Source organism: Martes martes, assembly GCF_963455335.1.
Source record: "Martes martes genome assembly, chromosome: 4".
Lineage (NCBI taxonomy): Eukaryota > Metazoa > Chordata > Mammalia > Carnivora > Mustelidae > Martes > Martes martes.
This window is the reverse complement of record NC_137891.1, coordinates 137,296,017-137,320,080: the sequence shown is the minus strand read 5'-3', so window position 1 is coordinate 137,320,080 and position 24,064 is coordinate 137,296,017. Positions and strand designations below refer to the sequence as shown.

At 38.3% G+C, this 24,064-nt stretch overlaps 1 protein-coding gene across 1 annotated transcript in view; it reads left to right on the top strand.

The window, feature by feature from the left end:
• Positions 1-14,031, top strand: part of SGIP1 (SH3GL interacting endocytic adaptor 1) — a gene marked incomplete at its 5' end in the record, with an annotated part of 205,115 nt that extends 191,084 nt beyond the window's left edge. Inside the window, 6 exons of the mRNA XM_080801691.1 lie at positions 1,384-1,539; positions 6,861-6,993; positions 9,568-9,770; positions 10,907-10,971; positions 11,560-11,724; positions 12,919-14,031. Of these exons, the coding sequence (XP_080657817.1) occupies positions 1,384-1,539; positions 6,861-6,993; positions 9,568-9,770; positions 10,907-10,971; positions 11,560-11,724; positions 12,919-12,941 (745 nt within the window). The 3' untranslated portion in view covers positions 12,942-14,031. The remainder of the gene's footprint in view (positions 1-1,383; positions 1,540-6,860; positions 6,994-9,567; positions 9,771-10,906; positions 10,972-11,559; positions 11,725-12,918) is intronic.
• Between the last annotated feature and the right edge of the window lie 10,033 nt (positions 14,032-24,064).

Here is a 24,064-nt window from a genome sequence, read left to right as displayed (position 1 = left end):
CAGCGCCCTCTACTGACAAAATTTAACATAGTGCCTGTTGGCGAAGAAAAAGTCTCTAGAAAGGGCCGGATAGTAATTTGCTCTGCGCAGGCAATAAAGGGTGAATTGGAACGACTTTGACTTTATGTAGCAACTGACAGTGATTATAAATTTGATAGGAAAGTGCAAAGGATGTACAATAGCCAAAACAATTTTGAAAAAGAACAAAGTGGGAGGATTCATACTACTTGATTTCAGTGTGATCTGTGACTTCACTCCTACATTATTTACCAAGAGAAATTAGAGCCTACGTCCACACAGAGACTAGTAGAAACATATTCATCACAGCTTTATTTGTAATAGTTAAAAACTGGAAAAGATCCCAATGTTCTTCAACCAATGAGCGGATCAAAAAGAAAAAAGACTGTGGTATGACCATACGTTATACAGCAATAAAGTCATGAATTATTGATGTGTACATTAAACGGATGAATCTCAAAATAATTACAGAATGGAAGAAGCCAGATCCAAAAAAAAATCACACACTTTATGTTTCTGTTTACATGAAATTTTAGTATGTGCCAATTAATATGTAGTGTCAGAAAGCATATTAGCAATTGCTTAGGGATGGGGAGTAGAAGGATGGAGAAGAGCAGGAGAGAGGGGTCACCGGAACGCATGAGGCAACTTTCAGGGATGCTGGGTACATTCAGTAACTTGATTGCGTGATGGCTTCACAGTGGATAAGATACCAAATTTATGGAATTTTACACTGTAAATGAGTGCCATTTATTGTGTGTCATGTATGCCTCAATAAAGCCCTTTTCTAAAAAGGGATTATTCTTCCTTCCAAATTATCATCCTATTGTGCTAACTTGTATGACTGATTTTTACAGTTTCAGCTGAATAGACATAGAATAAAGATATAGCTAAATGGAAGCAAGAAGCTTACCTCTCGAGCACAGAAAAGAACACGCTCAAGGCATCAATCCTGTTACTGAGAACTGAAATAAGTCCCAGTGGTTGTGTGATGACATTGTGCAATTGATTTAATATCTGCAAATATGCTGCCAAAGATTCAGAAATCAGAATAGATGATTCTATTTGTGAGGTGAACATATAGACTTATCTACAGGAAGACAAAAACTGTATTTTTCTCCTGACAGTTCAAAAACACATTCAGTAAATGGCCATTTTTTGGATAAGTGTCAACACAAATCTTGCATTCTCAGGTCTTAGAAATTATTTAGTAGTTGACAATGGAAATGTAAGAGCTTACCTTCGATCTCTTCTGCCGTATAATATTGTTACATAAATCATTTCTTGTTCACAACTGTCTTGATTCACAGCATATTGACCCGGGTTTCCTCTTTCTCTTTCCTCTCATATGTTTTGATATGCCAGATGTATTGTGAAGATTACTGGAGAAATGGTGCTGTCTTTTCCTGCTGGCATCACCAGACACTTTGCCAACAACCCATCGCCAGCTGCTCTGACTTTTCGGGTGATAAATTTCAGCAGGTTAGAACACGTCCTGCCAAATCCCCAACTGCTCTGCTGGTAAATATATTTTGCACAAATTTTTTAGAGATGTGTGTAGCTTAGCACTGGATACTAACATGAGGGATATACCTTAGCAAGAATGTAGGACAGTAGAGAAATTACCACTACTCATATGTGTTTGTAGATTCATCCAGAATTTTGCCACCGTCAAAATCTTCAGTGGGTGTTCGTGTACATATGTGTATATATATTCTAATGGCCAACTATCCCAAGTGGCTAAAGAGACCGTTAGGGTAACAGAATCTGTATTAGTGACAGTTTATTCATGGCCCATTTTACTGACCATCAGTAAACAAGGGATAAGGATGGTGGGAAATCAGCCCAGTAAAAGGAATGAAATCCATTTGTTGTAGTAGCATCTTTTAAAATCAAATGATATTTGAACCCTGAGCTATTCTTCACGTGAGCTTGAAAGTCTTTTTGTGAAATATGTAATTTATGGCAATGGTAATTGTTCTGATGGGACTTTACATCTATTCAAAGAAGCTTACGTGAATTTGTTTGTATAAATACACTTTTTCGCATTTTCTAACTATTAAATCTGAACATGATGTCTTCATCATACCTACATACATGCAGATTCACCCAAACATACACACGTATGAAGCTATTAAAAATGATCAGCTATACAAGTCAATTATTGACAATGACTGAGACAGGCGATGTCATTCTTGAGAACTTCCCCTCCATCATGAAGTCCTGATATTTTACTTAGAAATCTCTCTCAAGTGGCCATGTTTTTCTCTTTACTGTGACCACCCCGTCCGTGTGGCCACTGTCATTTTCCCAGGCCACTGAAATTGCCTTCTTCCTTCCCTTCCTGCTCACACTCTTGCCCCATGCCTGCATATATTACACAACAGCTGAATGACTTTTCCTGAGGTGAATCAGGGCATTGCCATGCATAATCCTCAGATGCCTTCACATTGCGTCTGTACCAGAATGTGAACCTGTTACCATTGCTTTTGAAGCCCTGAGTCATCTACCCTCCCCGGCTTCTCTGTTATCAGCTCTCACCATCCTGCCTCAGAATCCTTGTAGCTCCAGCCAGACCTCCCAGTCTTGAGAACAGGCAGAGTCCTTTCGCACGTCAGAAGTCTGTGTGCTTGCTTCCTCTGCCTCCAATACTATTCCTGCCCCCTCTGCACCTGACCGTGACTCACCCTTCAGATCTCAGCTCTGCTTGGCCTCCCTGACCGTTCCACTGCCCTCTCCACCCCCAGCCCCCAGCTCCAAACTAAATATGTCCTCTTGTTGTTCTCTCTCAAGGTACCCAATTCTTCCCCTTCTTTGTCCCTTACTAGAATTAATAATTATATATCTATTTCTGTTTCTTCATTCATCCCTCTCCCCCACTAGACTGTAAAATGCATGAGGGAATGGAACACAGCTCTTAGTTCACCATCACATCCTCGATATCTTCCACCGTGCCTGGTGTCCAGTAAAGGCTTAACTAACATTTGTTAAATGAATGAACAAGTCAACGATGACTTAAAGAATTTAGTCAAGCAGGATACTTATGTAGAAGTAACTGAAGGTTGGGGCACCTGGGTGGCTCAGTTGGTTAAGCCACTAACTCTTGATTTTCAGTCAGGTCATGATCTCAGGGCTGTGAGGCGGAGCAGGCTCCCCGTGTGGAGCCTGCTTAAGATTCTCTCTCTCCCTCTGCCTCTCCACCCCACCCCCCATCCCCACCCACTCAATTCACGCATGCATGCACGCACACATGCGCACAGTCTCTCTCTCTAAAAACAAAAAACAAAAACAAAGAAAATTAAAAAGGCAAAAAAAAAAAAAAAAAGAAAAGAAAAAAGAAATGACTGAAGTTTGTTGGTATTTAGAACTGAAGGACCAACGTAGTCACTTTCTTCACTGAGTGAGACTTTTTCATTCCAGTGGTGACAAAACAGTCACAGGTCTTTCAGGTGATTACCAAGATCCCCTCCTCCTCTTTGGTTGCTGTCATGGTTTGACCAGAAAACTTGATTCCAGGTTTAAAAGTATGGAAGGAAATGGTCACCCATTAAATGAAAAATAAACGTAAAAAAATCAAGATTAGAAATCAGCAACTTCTTTTTCAAGTTTCTATCCCTGCTTTTGATGTGCACATTGAGCCAGTTAGTTTTTTTCAAGTTTTTATTTAAATTCCAGTTAGTTAACATAGAGTGTAATATTAACTTCAGGTGTTAAATTTAGTGATTCAGCATTTAACATACAGCCCCAGTTGAGCCAGTAAATTTTATTTTTCAAGTTTCTTCCACACTGGTATGTTAATAAGACGAATGTCACAGTTTCTGTTGCATTTTTAGGTAATTATGTGGCCAAGATTTTAGGCCTATTTGCAAGAGTTTTATATTTATAATAACATATCAGTTCTATGAATTGAGTTTAATCACACTCTGAGTATGTTTTTGACTGCAAAACATTATATAGACGCTTACATTATTATTTGCCAAGACGAAAAAAAAATATCCTCATTAATTTGGACCTCATGAACTAAATATTTGATTATTGTGTCAGGGACGTGACTGGTAACCACAGCCATGGGGCCTGTGTGGGTTTGTTGGGCAGGACGGTTCGACCATCACCGCTGCCATCCCTAGTTTTTAAAAGGCAACATATAAATAAATAAGTAAATGGCACATAATCAAGTATTGTTCTTGATTGCAGTATAAGCCTTTTGACATCTATGGCCTTAGACCCAACCAGTTCTCTCATTTACATGTTCTAAAAGACTCCATTTTGGTTAACAGCTCAGCACTTGAAGACATTTGGGTTCACAATCCCTTGAGAGGGACCAAATTGAAGTTTACTTCTACTTTTCCTTCACGAAAGGGTTTTGCTCATAAAGAATTCAGGAACAACTGCTAAACCAATCATGAGACTAAGGAATTTTCAAGCCTTCTTGGCATTCAAAATTGCATCTCTAGCTAAGTGGCATCTCTATTTGATACTGGCTTTCTTGAATAATTATTAAAACAAGTTCTGTGAGGAATTATCGTGGGTATAGGACTATGCTTAATTTGTTATTAAGCTTAGAAAATACATTAACTTAAAAAATAGTGTCATTGAAATTTCCCCAGCTATTCAGATCTACTTAGTACAAATTAATGACTTGTTGCTGGCTATTAATTCTACACCTTTTTTAGGTACAGTGGGAAAGTGTACCCCTGTCCTGGGCTGGAATCCTGACTCTTACTCATTTGCTGTGTACCTGAAACAAATTACTTAATTTCACTGACTTTCTATTATTCTTAACTCCTACCGCTGGGTAACTTGGATGCTTTTAGGTAATAAAAGTTTAGATAGCCCTCATCAGCATCCTGAGCTCAGCCTGACCAGGAGCAAAGTCTCAGGGGCCAGGAGTCTTTTCTGTCAGAGTTACAGAGTCATAGAGCTTTGCTTTGTCCTCAACCACCTATACCAGGGCACAGCAGAAGTTCATGGGTCCTACTGAGACCTGGGCCACAAATCTAGTCCCTCCTAACAGATCGGTAACAGTTTTAAAGAAAGCCCTGATTTATTTATTTATTTATTTTTTTTTTACTCACTCTCTTAATTTGTTGACTTTTGGAGGTGTAATCATAGCAACTTATTTTTGACCTGCCTTCATCACTTTATTTATTTATTTGGGGGCAGGGGAGTAGAGGGATAAGGAGAAAGAAAGTCTTTTAAAAAAAATTGTATTTACTTGGGGCGCCTGGGTGGCTCAGTGGGTTAAGCTGCTGCCTTCGGCTCAGGTCATGATCTCAGGGTCCTGGGATCGAGTCCCGCATCGGGCTCTCTGCTCAGCGGGGAGCCTGCTTCCCTCTCTCTCTCTCTGCCTGCCTCTCTGCCTACTTGTGATCTCTCTCTGTCAAATAAATAAATAAAATCTTAAAAAAAAAAAAATTGTATTTACTGGGGCGCCTGGGTGGCTCAGTGGGTTAAAGCCTCTGGCTTCGACTCAGATCATGGTCTCAGGGTCCTGGGATCGAGCCCCGCATCGGGCTCTCTACTCAGCAGGGAGGCTGCTTCCCCCTCTCACTCTGCCTGCCTCTCTGCCTACTTGTGATCTCTGTCTGTCAAAAAAATAAACAAAATCTCTTTTTTAAAAAATTTATTTATTTATATTGAAGAGAGAGAGAGAGAGCAGGGAAGGGGCAGAGGAAGAGGAAGAGAATCTCAACTGAGGAAGCAGACACAGGGGAGAGACTCTACTCTGGGCTTGGAGCAGACACAGGGATGGAACCCACGACCTTGGGATCATGACCTGAGTCAAATTCAAGAGTTGGAGGCTTAATCAACTGAGCCACCCAGGCGCCCGGAGAGAGAGAATCCTAAGCGGGCTCCACACTCAGCATGGGGTCCAGCACAGGACTCAAGTCTCACAACACTGAGATCATGACCTGACCCAAAATCAAGAGTCAGTAGCTTAACCGATTGAGATACCCAGGCACCCCTGCCATCATCACTTTATGACTATCACCCTTCTGTCTTCTTAGCCTTTAATTGTCGTTCAGTAAGTGAGTTGTATGTCAGATAACTGAATTCTTTGGGCCCTCAGTTTCCTCATTATGCGGGAAGTGAGCAGAGGCTTTTCACACTCTTGCCTAATTGCTTTTGTCATTGAGACAAGCGTTTTCAAGATGCATTGGGTAAAGGATGTGTGGACAGACATCTGAGCAAAACTAACAAATCCCTAGGAATACCAAACTCCTGAATTCATTAAGACTGCATTTCTCTGTTGTATCTACCATAATCTTATCATTCACATTCCAGGATCATCTTGTAAGTGCAGTGACTGTTGTAGGATTTAGATGTTCTTCTGTGAGATACCATGGTAGTTTTAGTATCATTCTGTTCCCCTCAGTTGAAGATAAAGACTGTGTTTACATTTGGCCAAGAATTTAACTCAGTAATTTCTGAGAAACTACGATTCAAGTCAATTTAAACAAAAATTTTTAAAAACTCAATGTACTGAGCTCCTTGATTGCATTAACTCACTAATTCAGAGGAAAACTGGTGATGCAGAAAGGGCTATTAAGTTTGGGTTAATAAATAATTCACTCTTTAAAGCAACCGATTATTATCAGGATTGGTTGATACTCACTGAGATTCATAGCAATACAAGCGTGCCTCCCTATGGGTATTAATCTATGAGCATAATGCCCTTCAGAACTGCTATTGTAGTAAAACTATACTACTGCTAATAATCTGATCTCTACAGACTGTCAAAGATGGATATAGAAATCAGGTGACCATTTGCTAGGATGCTTCTTTGGGTGGATATTTGTCACAAGATGCTACTCGGTAATTTTTTCTTCCCGACTGAATAGCGATAATACTCAAAATGATGCCAATACCAAGGAATTCTGGGTGAATATGCCAAATCTGATGACTCACCTAAAGAAAGTGTCGGAACAAAAACCGCAGGCTACATATTATAATGTGGACATGCTCAAATATCAGGTAAGCCTATTCATATGGTCCGGGTGTCTCTTTCACATTATAAATATACATTCTAACATGTCTAACATTAAAGAAAAGTAAACAAAACAGCATTTCTTTTAATACAACTTAAAAGCTATAATTCTTAAGAAAATAAACTCAAAGGACTACTTGGAGATTACAAAAATGAAGTTGCGGAAACTTTCAATAATTGAGATTATAAATATTGGTAAACTAGTTCACTGTGGTGGTAATATACTCTCCCGGTTGGAAAAAACTTATTTATATTGTGGTAAGGAAACCCCTAAAAGTAAATATCCATATCATAGTACATTTTACAAAAATGCAAATGACTGTCCTGTAAGAATAATATCATCTAAGCTTTGGAGGTTATCAATAACACTGAGCAGACATGATACCGCAGAAATTCATCACCTGTATAATTAAAATATGATAAAAATACATTTTTATCTAACTTTTATTTTTCCCCAAAAACATTTAAACACATTTGGTGACTGCTTTACACTTCTGAGAAATGAAAAGGAGCAAGAAAAGCAAACTCTAATAAAACATTTCCCTGAAGAAGAAATTAAATTTTGAGGCCCATGAAGGGTTCTTTATGCCCAAAGGGGTAAAAATAAAACTGTACTTGTTTTCTTTCACAAACGTTCATTACATACACCACGTCTGCGTTGTCATCACTGATTAAAAACATTTTTTGACTCTTCAGTGCTGTGGGATTCTTTTTGTTGTTGTTGTTGTTGTTGTTGTGTTTTAGTCTCCATGTTTGTCATTAAGTGATTCTAGGAAGTAGACAGAATTCATCTATTGCAACATGAGGTTGGTGTAAAATTAAACTGTAGGCAAGAAACTGCATTCTGGAATTAAGTCAGCTTCCTACCAGCCACTGGCTTTAGGCACTTAATCTCCCTGAACCTCTGTTTCCTCCTCTGCAAGTAAGGATAATAAGGATTCCTACCTAGATATTTTATAGGTTGTTGTGAGGAGCTAATAGCCTAATATATTTCAAAGTATTTGTAGAATGTAAGTAGCCCTAGGCCTGCCGTTTTGTTTTAAAGTGAGCTCTGAGGAATCCCTTTTGCTGTTGGTTCGTTGTGGTGGTGTTTTCCAACGATGCTAGGCATTGGGTGGGAAGCGCAACGAGCATTTTGTGGGATTGTCCTCAAATCTCAGCATGTTTAGTTTCTGGCCACGAGGAGCATCCCCCAGGGACTGGGACAATCAAAAACACACCCGCACAAATCCAGAAAGCCCTGGGTAGAGGAGCTGCCCTGAAGTCAAGGACCCCCACTGAGACAGAGTGCAGAAACAGACAGGGAGAGGTCAGTCTGCTCTGCTTTTGAGTTACCCTAAATAACGTGTTTCCAAAGCAAAGTTCATTTTGCGGAGGGTTGTGCTGCAAAAAATAATTGAAGTTTAAACACTTAGAATGGTTGTCTACCTAAAATTGTCGTCAAAAGCCAGGTCTATCATTTTATAAAAGGATTCCTATCCGGGCTTGTTTCCGCAGCAACCGCAGCTGCCTTATGAGCTCAGCCTGCCCTCAGGCCCCTTCCCCACGGTGCCCATGTGTGCAGGCATTGCCAGGCCTAGAGGGAGCTGTTTATAGTCTTTAAAATCAACTAAACTCATAATCTGAGCATAAAAACGTGTAGACATCACCCCCACGGCCCCTGTGGTGTGACGGTGCTAATAAAAGAAGACGCTCCTAGAGCCATTCATCATGACAGTGAATAGTCAAGAAATAGTAACATTATGAATTTTTCACTGTGGATCCAGAAATCAAGTTGGTATTACTGCCTTTAGGTAAGACAATCTTGTTGATTCTGCAAACACGGCTTTTCCTCGGTCAAACTCACAGTGGATTCTGACTAGAACTGATGGGAGACAGTAGAATGCTGTAGAATGCACCCCCTCCAGTTAGAGAATGTGGGTTCAAGTGCTCACTTTGGCAAATCCCAAAGGAGTAATAATAACCTGCTCCGTCTAACTCACTGGTGTGTTGTGAAAGGAAAGTATGATAAGAGTATTAACAGGTAATACAAATGAAAACGTTAATGCTTTACACAGTGCTAGGCACGGTGCTGTTTCACATAAAATATCTTCGATCTTCCCCACAAGCCTATGGATAGATATGATTGTTATAATTCCCATTTGGCAGCTGAAGAAATTACTGAGACTCAGAGAGGTTTAGTGACTGGCCCAAAATCACTCAGCTTGTAAGTGACAGTCAGAGCTCACATCCAAGACTGTCTAACTCCTTGGCCTCAGCTCCTAAGCAATGTGGTACCACATCCTTTCCTGACACAAGTGCTTTGTAAACTCTAAAGTGCTATAGAGAATTTAGGAACTGATTTTGTTTTTAATCTGTAACCATTTCCCTGAAGCACTCAGCTCTCTTTCACAGGGCACCCTTTATGGTGCTATTTACTGACAGCTCATCTGTGAGCAGCACCAAACACATGATGACATCTGACCCCTCAGAAACTTCCTATGGGAGATCATCATAAATTCTGGCTTTGTTTCAGATTAACGGTTGAGCCTTAAATATTCTCTTTCCTGTCGTTTGGCCAGGTGTCTGCCCAGGGCATTCAGTCCACACCTCTGAACCTGGCCGTGAACTGGCGGTGCGAGCCGGCCAGCACTGACCTGCGCATAGATTACAAATACAATACAGACGCCATGACAACGGCTGTAGCCCTCAACAACGTGCAGTTCCTGGTCCCCATAGATGGAGGAGTAACCAAGCTCCAGGCCGTGCTCCCACCCGCAGTCTGGTAAGGAGCCCAAGTCCCTTCCCTCTTCCCCAAATGGGCAAAGGGCCCATAGCCTTCATAGCGTTTGTGTTTCCTACAGGAGGACATCACAGCAGGCCTGTGTGTCAGGGTTCAGGGCAGGAAACTGAAACCATTCTGTTATTTTAAGCAGAGAAGGATTTAACACAGGGATTTAGATGCTCACTCGACAGTGGAAGCGTGAGAGAAATAAGCTTTAGGCTGGAACTCCAAGAACGTTTCCCAGAACGGTGCAGAACTCACTCGCCAGGGATGCTGCTCCCTCTGCCACAACCAAGAAGCAGATAAACCCGAAAGCTGCCCATGGAGCCACTGAATTCAAGAACTCACCACGGCCACATTGATCCAAGGACGAGAAAGTTCCTACAAGTACTGCCTTCACTGCTTCTCAAACCCACACACCTGGAGATGGGACTTCATGGAGCACTTTGTGAGAAGATCCCCACATCTCACATACGCCGCTGGCCAGCAGGAAAGAGCCACGAATGTGGCAGGAGAAGGGTCTCTTCCTCCCTTCTAGCCTCCAAATCTCAAGCAGTGTTTGTGACTGGCGGACCCTGCATCTAGGACCCTAACTACAGGGGCATCTGAGCAATGTAGGGTTTTGTTTTGTAGCCTCTGGACTATTAAAAAGGCACCACTAGAGAAGGTACGGGAACACCTATTGAAGAGACACTGAGAGTAGCTATTAAAAAGAACTTGTTCTCTTAGAAAAAGTATTCTAGTTTTTCCATGTGATTGTCAGAAGAAAAATATAGGACATTAAAAAAAAAGTCAGCCATATGACAGTGAAAACTTAAGTTACCTGAATTAATTGATTAAGACTTATCATCTATGATAAGTAGGTGTGTCAAAAAATTTAACTGCATTGTCCTCTATATGTTTTCCTATGTTGTGGTTAGTTACAATAAGGAACAGAAAAAAGAGAACATTTATGTGAATGGATGGATGGATAGATAGATCAATCGATTGATTGATCGATCAATAGATAATGCTTAAATTGTAGTTAACATTGTCAAGATCCTTTTTTTAAAATTATCACTATCTAGAAAAAATATGGCATCCATTAAGCAAAAACCTTTGCATAAGCAAAAGCCTTTTACCTATTTTATTTTTAGGAATGCTGAACAGCAAAGAATATTATGGAAGATTCCTGATATTTCTCAGAAGTCAGAAAATGGAGGTAATGCAATCACAGGCTTACTTTATTTAATATACAAAGCTGAAATAACTTTCAGGTATTAGAAAACTATTAAAATGCACAGCTTAGAAGCAAGTGAAGTAGTTCACTTTGCTTTGGTATATACTTATTTCAACTAATAAAAAGCAAATAATTCCTCAGTGAATCCTCTACTTCCCCTTTTCTGCCCAACCCCATGTCAAACAGACCATACTTCAGAGAAGAGCTTTGAATGAGACATGTTTTCATTTTGCGTCAGATCTCTATTCCCTGGTGGTTGAGATATTTCTCACTTTCCTCTGACTAGGAAAATACATTGCCTTCCAAGTAACATGTTCCCAAATTTAAGTACCATTTGGTTGAATTACAATTTCATCAGTGTTCAAAAAAAAGTTCCTCATGATATTTCATAATAAATTTTATTCATCACCATTTTATCACTGAAACATATACATATACTATTTTCTAATAAGTTAGATTTTATATGTTAACTTTTGAATATAATTTCTAAAACTATATCCAGCATGTTGTGTTGACTGTTATCTTGTAATGATACATACTTTTTTGTAATGATAAGTCCTTTTTTTGTAGGGGTGGGTTCTTTATTGGCGAGATTTCAGTTATCTGAAGGTCCAAGCAAACCCTCCCCACTGGTTGTGCAGTTCACAAGTGAAGGAAGCACCCTTTCTGGATGTGACATTGAACTTGTTGGAGCAGGGTATCGGTTCTCACTCATCAAGAAAAGGTTTGCTGCAGGTAAGTGGACATCCTGTGAGTTTTCATTTGCAAAAATCGTGTCACCTTAGCTACTCTCTCAAGAAGGAATAGTGTGATTTGCTCATCTTTCTTTTCCACTTCCCCACTCCCAATCCCCATTTCTCATCCCATTAGAAAGAAAACCGATTGTAGAATGAAGTAAAAATGGGATAATAACCTGGAAATCAGAATTAGGAAGGCTGTGGTTACTTATCTGGCTCTGTTTCTTATATGGGAATGACCAGTTATTCCCATTATATACATTATATACACATATATACACTGAGGTTAACTAAATGGAGTAAATCCTACTGTTTTTATGTTGACAAAATAAATGCTATGTGCCTCTGAATTTACCTCTTACCTGAAGACTCTCTTTCCTCCAGTAAGACTTTATAGATTTTACATTTGTCAGGCATAGCTGAAATCTAAAAGGTCCATCTTTCACTTTAAAAGAAGCAATCTTAGGGGCACCTGGGTGGCTCAGTGGGCTAAGCCTCTGTCTTCGGTTCAGATCATGATCTCAGGGTCCTGGGTTTAAGCCCCTCATCGGGCTCTCTGCTCAGCGGGGAGTCTGCTCCTACCCCGACTCTGCCTGCCTCTCTGCCTACTTGTGATCTCTCTGTCAAATAAATAAATAAAATCTTTTAAAAAACAAATAAAATAAAATAAGCAACCTTAAAGAATCTAAGGCAGTATCAGAAATGGTTGCCTATAAGCTGAATATGACCATGAGACAGATTTTTGGCACACACGATTGTTTGCTGGTGAAGGAGTCCCCAATACTAGGGTGATTATACTTATCAATGACTTGTCGGGATAACTCCTGGTTTTAATGCCTCCTGTACTCATGTAATTATTAGTTATAACCCCTCCATTCTCAAAAATGTCCCAGGTTATATGGTTACTCTTCCCATAACAAGTTGGACTCCCACATCCAGAAACAAATCTCCCAACCTATCCTAAAACCCAAACCTCTGCAAATGGTTCATACGTGGAAATGTGAAAGGCATCTAGCTGGTCTGAGAAATTGAAAACTTAAGAAATTGTATGTATTTTATACTAGTATCGCACCCCGCAAGATGCAGTATTTGGCTTCTAGGAGTAGGACAGGTGGAATGAAAATGTTGCCTATATCATAATCGCATTATGGAACTAGCAGGTAACCTGTTGATATGCTGTTTTGTTTTGCAGGAAAATACTTGGCAGATAACTAATAAAATCTTATGGAAGGAGTCGGAGGATTCACATAATGGAGAACTGTTGTATGAGAAACAGGTTTTAATTTTGGTTTGATGGAAACAAACCAAAATCTGCACTTGGGATATATCTGCTGGAAATGTCCATGACTTTCAGCTATGACTTCCCTTACACAATACCATGATGACCAGTCTTACAGTATTTACTTCTAGGTGTAATATTGTTAATGGTTTTAAAATGTAATTATTGTATTTGTAAATTGTACTCATTCCAGTAAGGCAGTTAGACACTTGAGTTTTAGCATTTTACCATTCCTGAAATGGATGTAATTTAAACTGTGGTATGTAAATTTAATAGTAGTACTGTTGAATGGCACAATGCTTACAGAGGTAGATTGCATTTTGTCAATATATAAAATTTAAATATAATATTGATAGCTGTCATAAAGGGGGTGCCACATACAAAGAAAATTAAGTCGAACCAGGAAAAAAAAAAACTTCCTTTTCTTTGATCCTTAGTATGTTTTACTCTAGTGCTAAATAAAAATTCTATCTTCAAATATTTAGTGGGTTAAATTCAGAAACTATTTCAGAAAAAAAAATTCTAAAGTTACAGCATATTCAAGAAGAGCATTAATTACCACTTTTTAAAAAGCTTTTTTTTCAAACTGCAAATTTCATAAAAATGCAAACTGTGTAAACAGGGCCTCTTATTTTTATAACTTGTGTAAAAAGGGAAAGCAATTCATATTTAAAGTTTAAGTATATGAAATTATAATCAAGAGTAAAGAAGATGTTGAAGTCTTAACTACTTCCCCCTCTCTCTACAGTTTAACAAATGTGGAGATTGCTGAATAATATCAGACTAAAGCCAACATTGTGATTTTAAAATTTCAAGACTTTCCATAGTTGAACCAGTGAACAACTTTTGCACAATTACTCTAAACAGTCTCTCCCATCTAACATGGGGAATGGTACCACGTTATCTTTCTCTTTACCTGCGGGAATCAAGACATTAAAACTAAAACTCAGAAAAAAAAAAAATTAGTCCCCTGTTTAAGCCCAGAAGGAAAATTTTAATCATCATCATTTATATCATTTGAGAAGGAAAAAAAAAAAAAGCTTTAAAAATGAAATCCTATCCACATTATCATGCAATAAATTTCCTTTTGGATAAGATTCATCATATGTAACTATATATCTTTGCCATTCTCGGGGAGTCAGAAAGAGAGTTATCCAGAAATTTATGTCATGATTTCATTGTAGCGAGGCATCATTGAAACTGTAATTACTCAGTCTGGCCTCACAGTGTGAGGATTCAGAACGGAGAAGCACTTCTTCTGGGCGGGTCTCAGCTGTAAACTCTTCCTCCTGCACTATCTGAAAACGTAAAACTTCCTTTAAGTCATAGACCAACCGATTCTTATTCTGAGTTATATTATTAAATAACTGGAATTATTAAGCTTTGTATTCCTCATTAGTTGCTGAATTTTATTTTACGTTCATGTATATTTGACAAAGAGTCGTTAGTCCCTTTAAATTTTAGATCAAATTAAATTTTGTAAGTCTTACTTTTAAAATGAGATCGTGACGGGCAATTGTTTATAGTGGAAATTTTTAAATTAACATTTGTACTTCTCAAACAGTGCTTGCTGCCCAGAGAATGTTCAAAATGATCTGTTTTACCTCAGAAGAATTCCTACTATTCAGACACTCAGTTGGCTCCCCAGACGGTCTGGTGTGGAAGTTTTTTGGACAAATTATTAATATACTCATTTTAAGTAAAGATATTCAATTGAAACCAAAATAGGAAATGAAAACTTTTAAATCCCATAAAACATGGGGAAACATCAAAGACTGAAACCAATGGAGAGTAAGCTGCAGAAAATTGAGAATTATCCAGCATATGAATATAAAAATGCGTTTTTAAGTAATCAATTCATAAGGAAAACGTATTGAATATTAACACAAAGCATATTAAAAATGTGTAAATATTACTGGTTCTTATGTCTTGCTCTTTATATTTTATTTTATATAGTTCTAGAGTGAATTAGTAATTAAACCCAAGGGTTTTTTTCAAAGAATAATTTTGTTGATATTGTAAAAATATAATTTAAAACATAGATTACAATAATCTCTAACATTATTCAAACATTTCCAGGAACTAAATTTGACCCTATGAAGATCTCTTATGATCCCTTGGCTGGTCTTTGTGAAACAGAATGGAGGCCATTGGCTTCATAATTATTAAACTTTCAATAACCAGAACCTCAATAGAGAAGATATCCCTTCTTCTTTCAGAAAAATAGGTCAAATAATAACACAATAAACTCATACCAGGGCTTTAGATTTTGGTAGTTTTTTTTTTTTTAATCTTGTAGTTTACAATCTCCTCTTATACCCATATCCATAGTACTGTATAGTAAGAATTCCTATTAGGAAAAAAGATCCTAGATAATTCAAGAGTCTCTACTACATTAAAAAAAAAAAAACCAACATGAAGTCAGGTTCATTATCAATTCCTAAAACAGAACAAAATGAGCAAGTACATATTAATATTCTCAACACCAGGGGTTAAGATAGAAAGAGTTCTCATTAACCAGAACACCACTTCTTGAGATTTATTATTTTAAAAGTTTCTGTTCTAACAAGATAGAAAGTATGAATGGCATTGCTTTATTTTGACAACATGGAAAGTATGTTTTTCTTTTTAAATAAATTCCATATTTTCTTGATATTTTTAAAAATAAATTCTTGTTAAGAATTAGTCTGAATTTTACCATAGTTGGAATTTATAATTCCTAGGAATTAAATTTTTAATTATTTTTAAAGCTCTGTTCTTTTCTACACCTACAGACAAAAGGAAAATTCGCTGTGTGGTATTTGGGAATCTATTTCACCTATAAAGAAAGGACATCCACATTTCAAATGGTTTTGAGTGAATAGAGATGTTTTATTTTTGTTTTTACGTATTTTTACTCAATCTGCAAAGTGTCTGAGGCAATCCTGACACATATTTTCATTTCTAAATCTTCCTTTCAAAGAAGCCTGGTGACTACAGTAACTATGGCTAATTGCTGCCATATGACATTGGACAAAACACTGATTTCTTCGTTTCTCATCTTTAGAACGAGGGATTGGGACTGCCAGTCTTTTTCAAGTTTTTCTTAACAACAAGCCTTTTTTCTCCTAAAATTACATATGGAATCCCATTAGGTAAAACAGCTCAAAGCAATGGTGTATTTCCTGCCATGCTTTAGACCTGGGGTCCCCACCCCCACCCCAGCACGATTTGAACACCGTCATAACACACCAACGATCTATAAAATTTCTCTCACCTCTGAAGTTCCATGATTCTACTAGATCACATAGATCCACTGTGGCGGCTTCCTAAGAAAACGTTTTCCTAAGAAAATTTGTGCAATCACATAAATTGACTGATAGATAATAAAACTTTACATTTACTTTACTGCTTACCATATACCAGTCACTATAGATATTTAATCCTCATAGTAACCCCAAAGTTGTAAGCCCTCTTTGTAATTCCTGTTTTACAAACGATGACATTGAGGCTTAGAGTAATTAATTTTCCTGAAGCGACACAGCAGCAGGAAGTAACGCAGTTATCTTGACTACAAAGGGGGCCCCTTGCTGTTCATTCTGGGAAATAAATTCTTCTGTTTCATTTTACTAAACGTATATCATTTGAATCCCAAGGTTAACGGTGCTATGAAAAGTTAGTATCAAAATAAGGATAATTCCAATAGCAAAATTGTTGGAAAAGGGCACATTTCTTAGAGAATGACTTGTGGATCACTTGTATTAACATTCATTTAAAAGGGCAATGATTTTGGCTCACTTACTGCTATCCCAGAGCCTAGACAATAGCAAGAATCAAGAAGTTTATATTGAATGAATAAATCTCTAGGGATGAGGTTTAGGAATATGTATTTTGACAAGCACCCAAAATCTGGGAATCCCTGCCCTAATAGATCTCTGTGGTCCTTCTTGGTTATGACATTATATCGATTATATTAAATTATAAGTTGACTATCATTTTTCTAGTGAATTTATTTTTTCACTCAGTCCATTTAACTTTCTCCAATCAAAAAAAGAAATAAAAAAGAAATAAAAAACTAAAAAAGATTCAAGGCTTTTTCTAGGAAAATCCCTATCTTTTCCTTAGAGTTTTCCTGTCATGCTATCTAGTCTCAAGGTGGCCTGAAATACATTCTCTCGTTTTCACATTTCTGTCCTTTTCATCAATGTCTTAAAAGACCTAGAGAAGTAGTAGGCAGATGACAAGCTGCCACTTACTGCAAATACAAAGTCCTAATAAATGTCTCCTTCCTTGCAATGTCTCCTCAGATAGACATGTAGATTCTGAGCTGACCATATTTATCTTGTAGGCCTTTGAATTGGATGCTTTATAAGCATGGACCAGTGTCATTCTAAAAGAGTTGCATCATCATTTTTGTTTTTCCTTTTTTTTTTTTTTTTTCAAAATAATCACAGCTCTCCATTAAATTTGAATGACACAGTAAAATATGTAGAAATCTACAATAAGATGCGTTTGTTAAGTTCTGCTTTTTTTTTTAAGCTTTCTTTTTCCTTAAGATTATGCATTTAGCAAAATTCCATTCAGTCTAAAAGTACTCATTTCACTACATGGTTTTCTGACCAGCATTTCTTTTTTAATGGAAGCTAAATTTTTTATGATATTAAATGGAGGATGATCTCTAAATATCCATTTAAAAGTTAATATAAGTAAGAATGATGTTTCCTTGAAGTAAGTCAAATTAAGTTGCTGATATGAATGAACAAGTTGATCTATATTAATTGATTGAAGTGTTCTGATGATGCACATTTTACTGTGTGTACTTCTGTTATGAGGCTTTATTGGATTTTCCTGCTTCATTTGGGTTTGGTATTTTTTTTAATTCATTTGGTAAATAGCATTTAAATGTGATTCCCTCACTCATGAATTAAACATGCCTGCCATTACATTACTTTTTGTGCATGAAATGTGTGGAGGGAAGATGAAGTAGAAATCCAATATTTAAATCTCCAAATATTAAAAACAAACAACAACAAAAGAAACCCCACTCACTTTTCTACGGGTCATTGCTTTGATGTTCTGTCATCTTCTGTAGGCTAGAGTTGCAATTTTAATATCTAATTCAAATTGAAAAATTCTTCTTGATGGAAAGTTAAATTTTAGGGTCTCTTGAGTTGACTATGGTCAGATTTCTTGATTTCCCCACATGTTTAACATTTGATCTCTATCCTAAATGAGTATTCTTGTGAGAGAAGGCACCTCCTTATTGACATTCACCATAAGTATAATCATTTATTCTCTAGGTATAACTTCTAAAGTTATTTTTCCTTTGATTTATAGTATTTTTTTTTACTTACAGTATTTTTGATTGCTTCCTTCTATCCCTAGGGTAGTAGGTTACTTATTCTAAATATACCTATAACCTTATAAGAAAAGATGTTTCAATGAGAAGCAAATATATTTTTATGTGTCCCTTAATGCCTAAAAGAAAATAAGCAAGAGATACTTCTGCATTCACCTATATTCCAGTACTTTCCAAATCATGTCCAGGTCTACTGTTTCTCACAAATGTTCACTGTGGCCTGAGAATCTGTGGTCCTATGCTATAGTCCCCACTCCTTAGACATTTGATAATAAAGGCTAGTGTTTTAATGAAGCTTAAGAAAGTTACTAAATCACAAAAACACTTTTTTTTTCTTAAACATGCCTTGAAGAAACTTTAGAAAAGTTTTCTTATAACACCAGCTTACATATCCTTCAAGAACCACAAATAATACAACCAGGAATGTTTCGAAAGGATGCTTCTGGGTTTTTGTTTAACTTTAAGAAGAATTCCTGCGACTTCAAATGAGTTAGTATCATTTTAAATTTCATTAGTATATCTTAGTGAATTTAACCTTATCCCCTAAAATATTCAAAATAAAACAACAATGTTGTTTTAATGTTTTAATTTTCAAATATTATTTTTAAGGTCTGCTCCTATGACCAGCACATCAGGCTACCATCTGTTGCAAACAATCCAAATTCTTTACAGAATGAAATTAACACAAGTGAACAATCTTTGGTAATATTTTATTAAGTGGTTTTAAGAAATTGAATCATGATAAATGAACACTGACTGCATTTTTGCATAACCTTGTTAGAAACTATATGAAAAACATTTTTTAAATGAGAGGGATATATTATTTAGCAAAGATTTTGCAGAACCCTACACTCTATTAATGAACATTTCACAGTTCTTTTTTGTTATGCCTTATTTTGCAAATCAATTGTTTTTACACAAAATCAGCAAAATTCCTTTTAAAAAATTCCTGGACAAACTGATTCAGAATATAGCTGGATCACTTTACATTTCTTTAAATATAGCTCAATTTTTAAACTCATTCCGAGTTTGTGAATTGGCTTGATAGATGATTAAGACATTTATCATTTTTAAATATTCCATTGAATGAGATCACGCAAGTGTTAATTCTATCTCATTTGTTCAGTTGTATGTTACTTCATTGACATTTGCTCTCCTTTTTTTTTGACAAAACAAATGCTTAGTGTTATTCATACATGCATCATTACTTCAAACTATTTTAATAATACACCAAATGACTACCACTGGGATCACTGTCCCAAGGTCCAAAGCCAGATTTTTTTTCTTTTCCTTGCAAGAGATGACAGGATGATAATTTTTATAACTGTATTGGCTTTGCAGTTCAGTACTGAATGCTTGCTTTGTTAAATAGAGGTGCATGAAAGAGATTGGCTCCTGTCTGATCTGTCTTTCTGTTTCTCTCTCAGTCTAAGAGAGTTGGAAAATTGCTCCTGAATATGTGTTCTTGAAAAAGCCAAGTGTTGGTACATGGATGATGATACGCTAATCTTATCTATGAGCAGAGCTTCACTATAGGCCAAGCAGTCCTTTGTAGAGCTGGCTTTTTTTTTTTAACTGTTTGAATATTATTGGATTTCAATGTACGAATACTTTTTTTCAATCTTTCACTTCGTGTAGGAAAAAAAAAAACTCTGTGAATGAAATAATCAAGTTTTAATTTTCATGCCTACTAAGTAGCATTCTTTTTTTTCTTACTCTAACAATCAGAAAAACTAGGAAAAGAATCTCAGAGAAATTTTGCTGTGTTTCTAGAGGTAATAAAATTCCATCAGTTGTCTTTCTTAGGAAAAATGCTTATTAGTGTATACTTTAATTTGAGTTGGTGGTAGCCTTTATTCCTTTATTCAGAACTCCCCATGACCTTTATAGTGACAGTAAACTGAATTTCCTCATGACCTTGTACGGAGTATATAATTTCACAGAATTCCTTGAGCGTAACATATTTATAAAAGAAATTGTGGGTGAAAATGCTCAAGTATATTTTTTAAAATCTAGTTAAAATGTCGATGCTTGGCTCTTTTTCCTACATGTGTAATTCAACAGAGAGTACTTTTATTCTCATAACCGTTACTGCTTTGTCTATGATGAAAGCTTTACCGCTTCTGTGCTGTGCTCAAGAAGAAACCAGCAAAAGAAGCAGGGGTTCACTTCAGCAAAGCTCGCTGTTGAGCAATGGTGACATGAATGTGTAGTATTGATTTATTGAAGATAATCCTGAGAACATTTTAAATTACTTGCCTTATGAGTTAGAAAATGTGTGGATATCATTTTTTTGTAAATAATGATTTTTACAAATGTTTTTTCCTTCATAATTTTCCCAATCACCCATTTCACAAAATCCTGAATATGCAATGATTTATCATGACACGTTACTGCAACTAGGGTTCCCGTTTCAGAACAAACTTTAATTATACATGAGATCAAGGCGAAATACCTAAAGTAAGTTGTTATTAAAATGTGATTTTTTTTTCTGGAAAATAAATGAAAAATGTAAAAATAAACTGAGTTGTGAACCTCTTTTATCACCAGCCTCTTGAAATTTGACACATATTTCTGGAAAATTTCACTGTCCATTTACGGTGAGCAAAGCACACAAAAAGGTTGAGCACAAGAGCAAGGGTTTTAGAGCTGGACAGATCCCAGCTCCGTGATCTAACTATAGAGGTGAATGTTACTCTTTGATTCTTCATCCTTATCTTTAAGAAAATGGAGTTACTATCCCTCATCATACGGTCAATGAAGAGATTAAATGAGATAATCTTTACCAATCACCTAATGGTTCCTACCTACTAGGAAGTAGATATTCAGTAAATGGTCCTTTCCTGTTCTTATTTTTCTATGAGTAGGAATTGGGATGGGGCCAGAACACTTCAGTGCCCTTTCTCCAACTCTATTCTAACTCTTAGGGACTCTGTCGTGATCCCAGTGTATTGTTCTTGTCAGCTAATGCTAACTGCACTGAGCGCCCTTCAAGGGACAGGTGCCAAGCCGGCGACTTAGAGGCGTTGTTTTATTTCTAACTCCAGTAATCAACTACATAAGCGTCCTTTTAAAGGTTTGGATTTGTTTGCTTTGGGCTGGGGGAGGGGCCCTGGGTTAATTATTAAGGAGGAAGGGCCTATTAGGTATCTTGGGTAGGTCCTCGGGGCCAAACAGCCCCCATTTCAAAGCTTTTAAGCTTTAAGAGGCTGGGAAGAGAGGTGTTAAAGAAAGTGAAAGAGCCCCGTTTGCAATGCTCAGGAGATAAGCCCATGCGCAGCACGTATCGTTGAAGACCCTCGGCGTATTATTTAATATCGCAGAATCTCAATTTTCTCTATCTGTAAAGGAAGAACAACCCTTCCCAGACAGAGTTGTTGGGACAACTAAATAAAACGAAAACTGTTTGCCAGTATTTGGTAAATATAAGCTCTCGGTAACTCCCCCTATGATCAAGCTTCTGCACCGCAGAGCAGAGTGGTGGGAAGTAGTGTCTGGGGTCTGGGAAAGGGAAGGGGAGCTCTGCTTTCTCTCTGTACGTCGGATTTCCTGTCCCAGGAAACCGCAGTACTTCCCACTCCTGCCCCTGACATTTAGGGAAAAGGAACAGGATGAGGGCTCACCGGGCTGTGCCTTGAGTCCCCGAAGGCCTCCTCGCCGCAGGATGACCGGTTCCCCCCAGCTCCCGGCCACCCCAGGGCACAATCAGGCTCAGGGCGGCGCCCTCTGGGTGGCCACGTTGAGATCCTGACATCCTTAGAGCGACTCAGAGGACCAAGCAGCTACTATGTCTCCCGGGGTAGGGGGGTGGGGGGATCTGTTTGAGGAGGTCACCCTGGAGACCAGGCGCAGAGCACAAGGGGAGTGCGCGGGTGGCAGCCGGCAGAGGGAAACCCTGGAGGACGGAGCCTCGTTCTGAGCCGCCAGCTCCCGCGGTGAGCAAGCGGGAGGTCTAGGAGGCCCCCAGCGGAGCCCCATGTCAGTCCCAGCGCTGCTGTAGGTAAGCGAGCCCTCTCCGCAGCGCGGCGGGGTGGGAGCGGAGAAGAGAAAGACGCCGCAAGTTCCAGGGTTGCAGGGGGCTGAGGAGGGAGGGCCCTGTGGTAAGAAATGGCCTGTCTGCCTGGGCCATGAACTCCCTGACCCCCACCCAAACAAATAGACCTCCCCCAACAAATAGAAACAGTGACCCCAAATTTGGGAACTGCAAGATGAGTCCTGGCCTTTGGTAGCGACCGCCCCCCCCCCCCCACCGACTTCCTGCAGGACTGAGCTTTAGGTTGATGCCAGGTGCAGAGCTGGCCAGCTTGGTCCGCTCCTGGAGCAGCGTGAAGCCTGAGTGGTCCCTTGAGGCCAGAGGACACTGGGCGACCGCTCCCCTGGGGACCTCTAGTTTCCAGCTCTGGCCTGCTGCGCAGCTTTGGAAACCAGGGAGCAGACCAAGGTCTATCCCCGTCACTTTGGATCAGAACCTGAATGACCCACTTAATCAGGCTAAATGTGTCCTACCACGCTCATGTAGATACTCACACTCATTATGCATAAACATACACTCAAGCACACACACACACACACACACACACACTCACATTCATAGACCCTAATATACTCAAAAGCATACACACCAAGAGGCACACATACGTTTAGGACACAGACACATCACATACAAAGGTTCACACACAGACACACACATAGGCACACACCCATTTGGGGGCACAGATAATCATTCATACACACAGGTGCACACACGGGTACACAGAGGCACACCCTTATTTCCATGTACACAAAAACTCAGACACAGCCTCAGGCACTTATGGGGACATACTCATATCCATAGGCACTCACGCACAGACACACACATAGGCACACACTCAAGCACACACTCCTCACTGCCTCCCTTCCAACACACAGTGCCTCTGCCATTCTGTGTGCCCTCCAGAACCCTTTGCTTCTCTCTACCCTGACACTGATCACACTGAGGTTTGCGATTGTGCCCTTGTCTGTCCTGTCCACTCAATGCCGACTCCTTGAAGGCAGGGACTCTGTTTTAGTTTCTAGCACCGTGTTTCCTTGGGCTCTCAGAGTCACAGATTGTAAAATAATTTAAATGAATACCTAAATTTGTATGTAGGCAATAGGGCAGTAGACTTACAGTATAAATTCTGAGAAGTCTGTCCTACCAGCTTTTTTGACAAGAATTCAGGAGAAGGAAGTAGGTTTTCTAATAAAATACTGTGTTACATGTTAAGTTCTTCAAGTTCTTTGCAAAATCAGTCACTGTTGCTTGAAAAAAAATCCTCTGAGGAAGACAATTTTAACTTTTAAAGTAAAGCAACAACAACAAATATTAATTAGCAAACTGTTATCAAGATTAATTTGGCGGGAATAAAAAATAATTGCTTTTGGGTATGGAATTACATCTTCTACACAAGGCTGTCTTTTCTCAGTGACTTAACCTCTTCTGCTCTTAAGCATTTTGCTGCAGTTTAATATCTGCTTATGTGAATTATGCTATTGCATAGATGAAAGTTATCAGAGTTACCATGTTTCCAATTATACCGACCAGAATAACAACATCTACTAAAAATCACTATTAAGGAAACCATACAAATGGTAGAAGAATGATCTGTGTTTTTTAATCTAGAATGAGTCTCTGTGTTATATTAACCAAAATGTTTTCAGATCATTCATCTGCTATTTTACAGAAGTTGTTTTCCCGAGGTT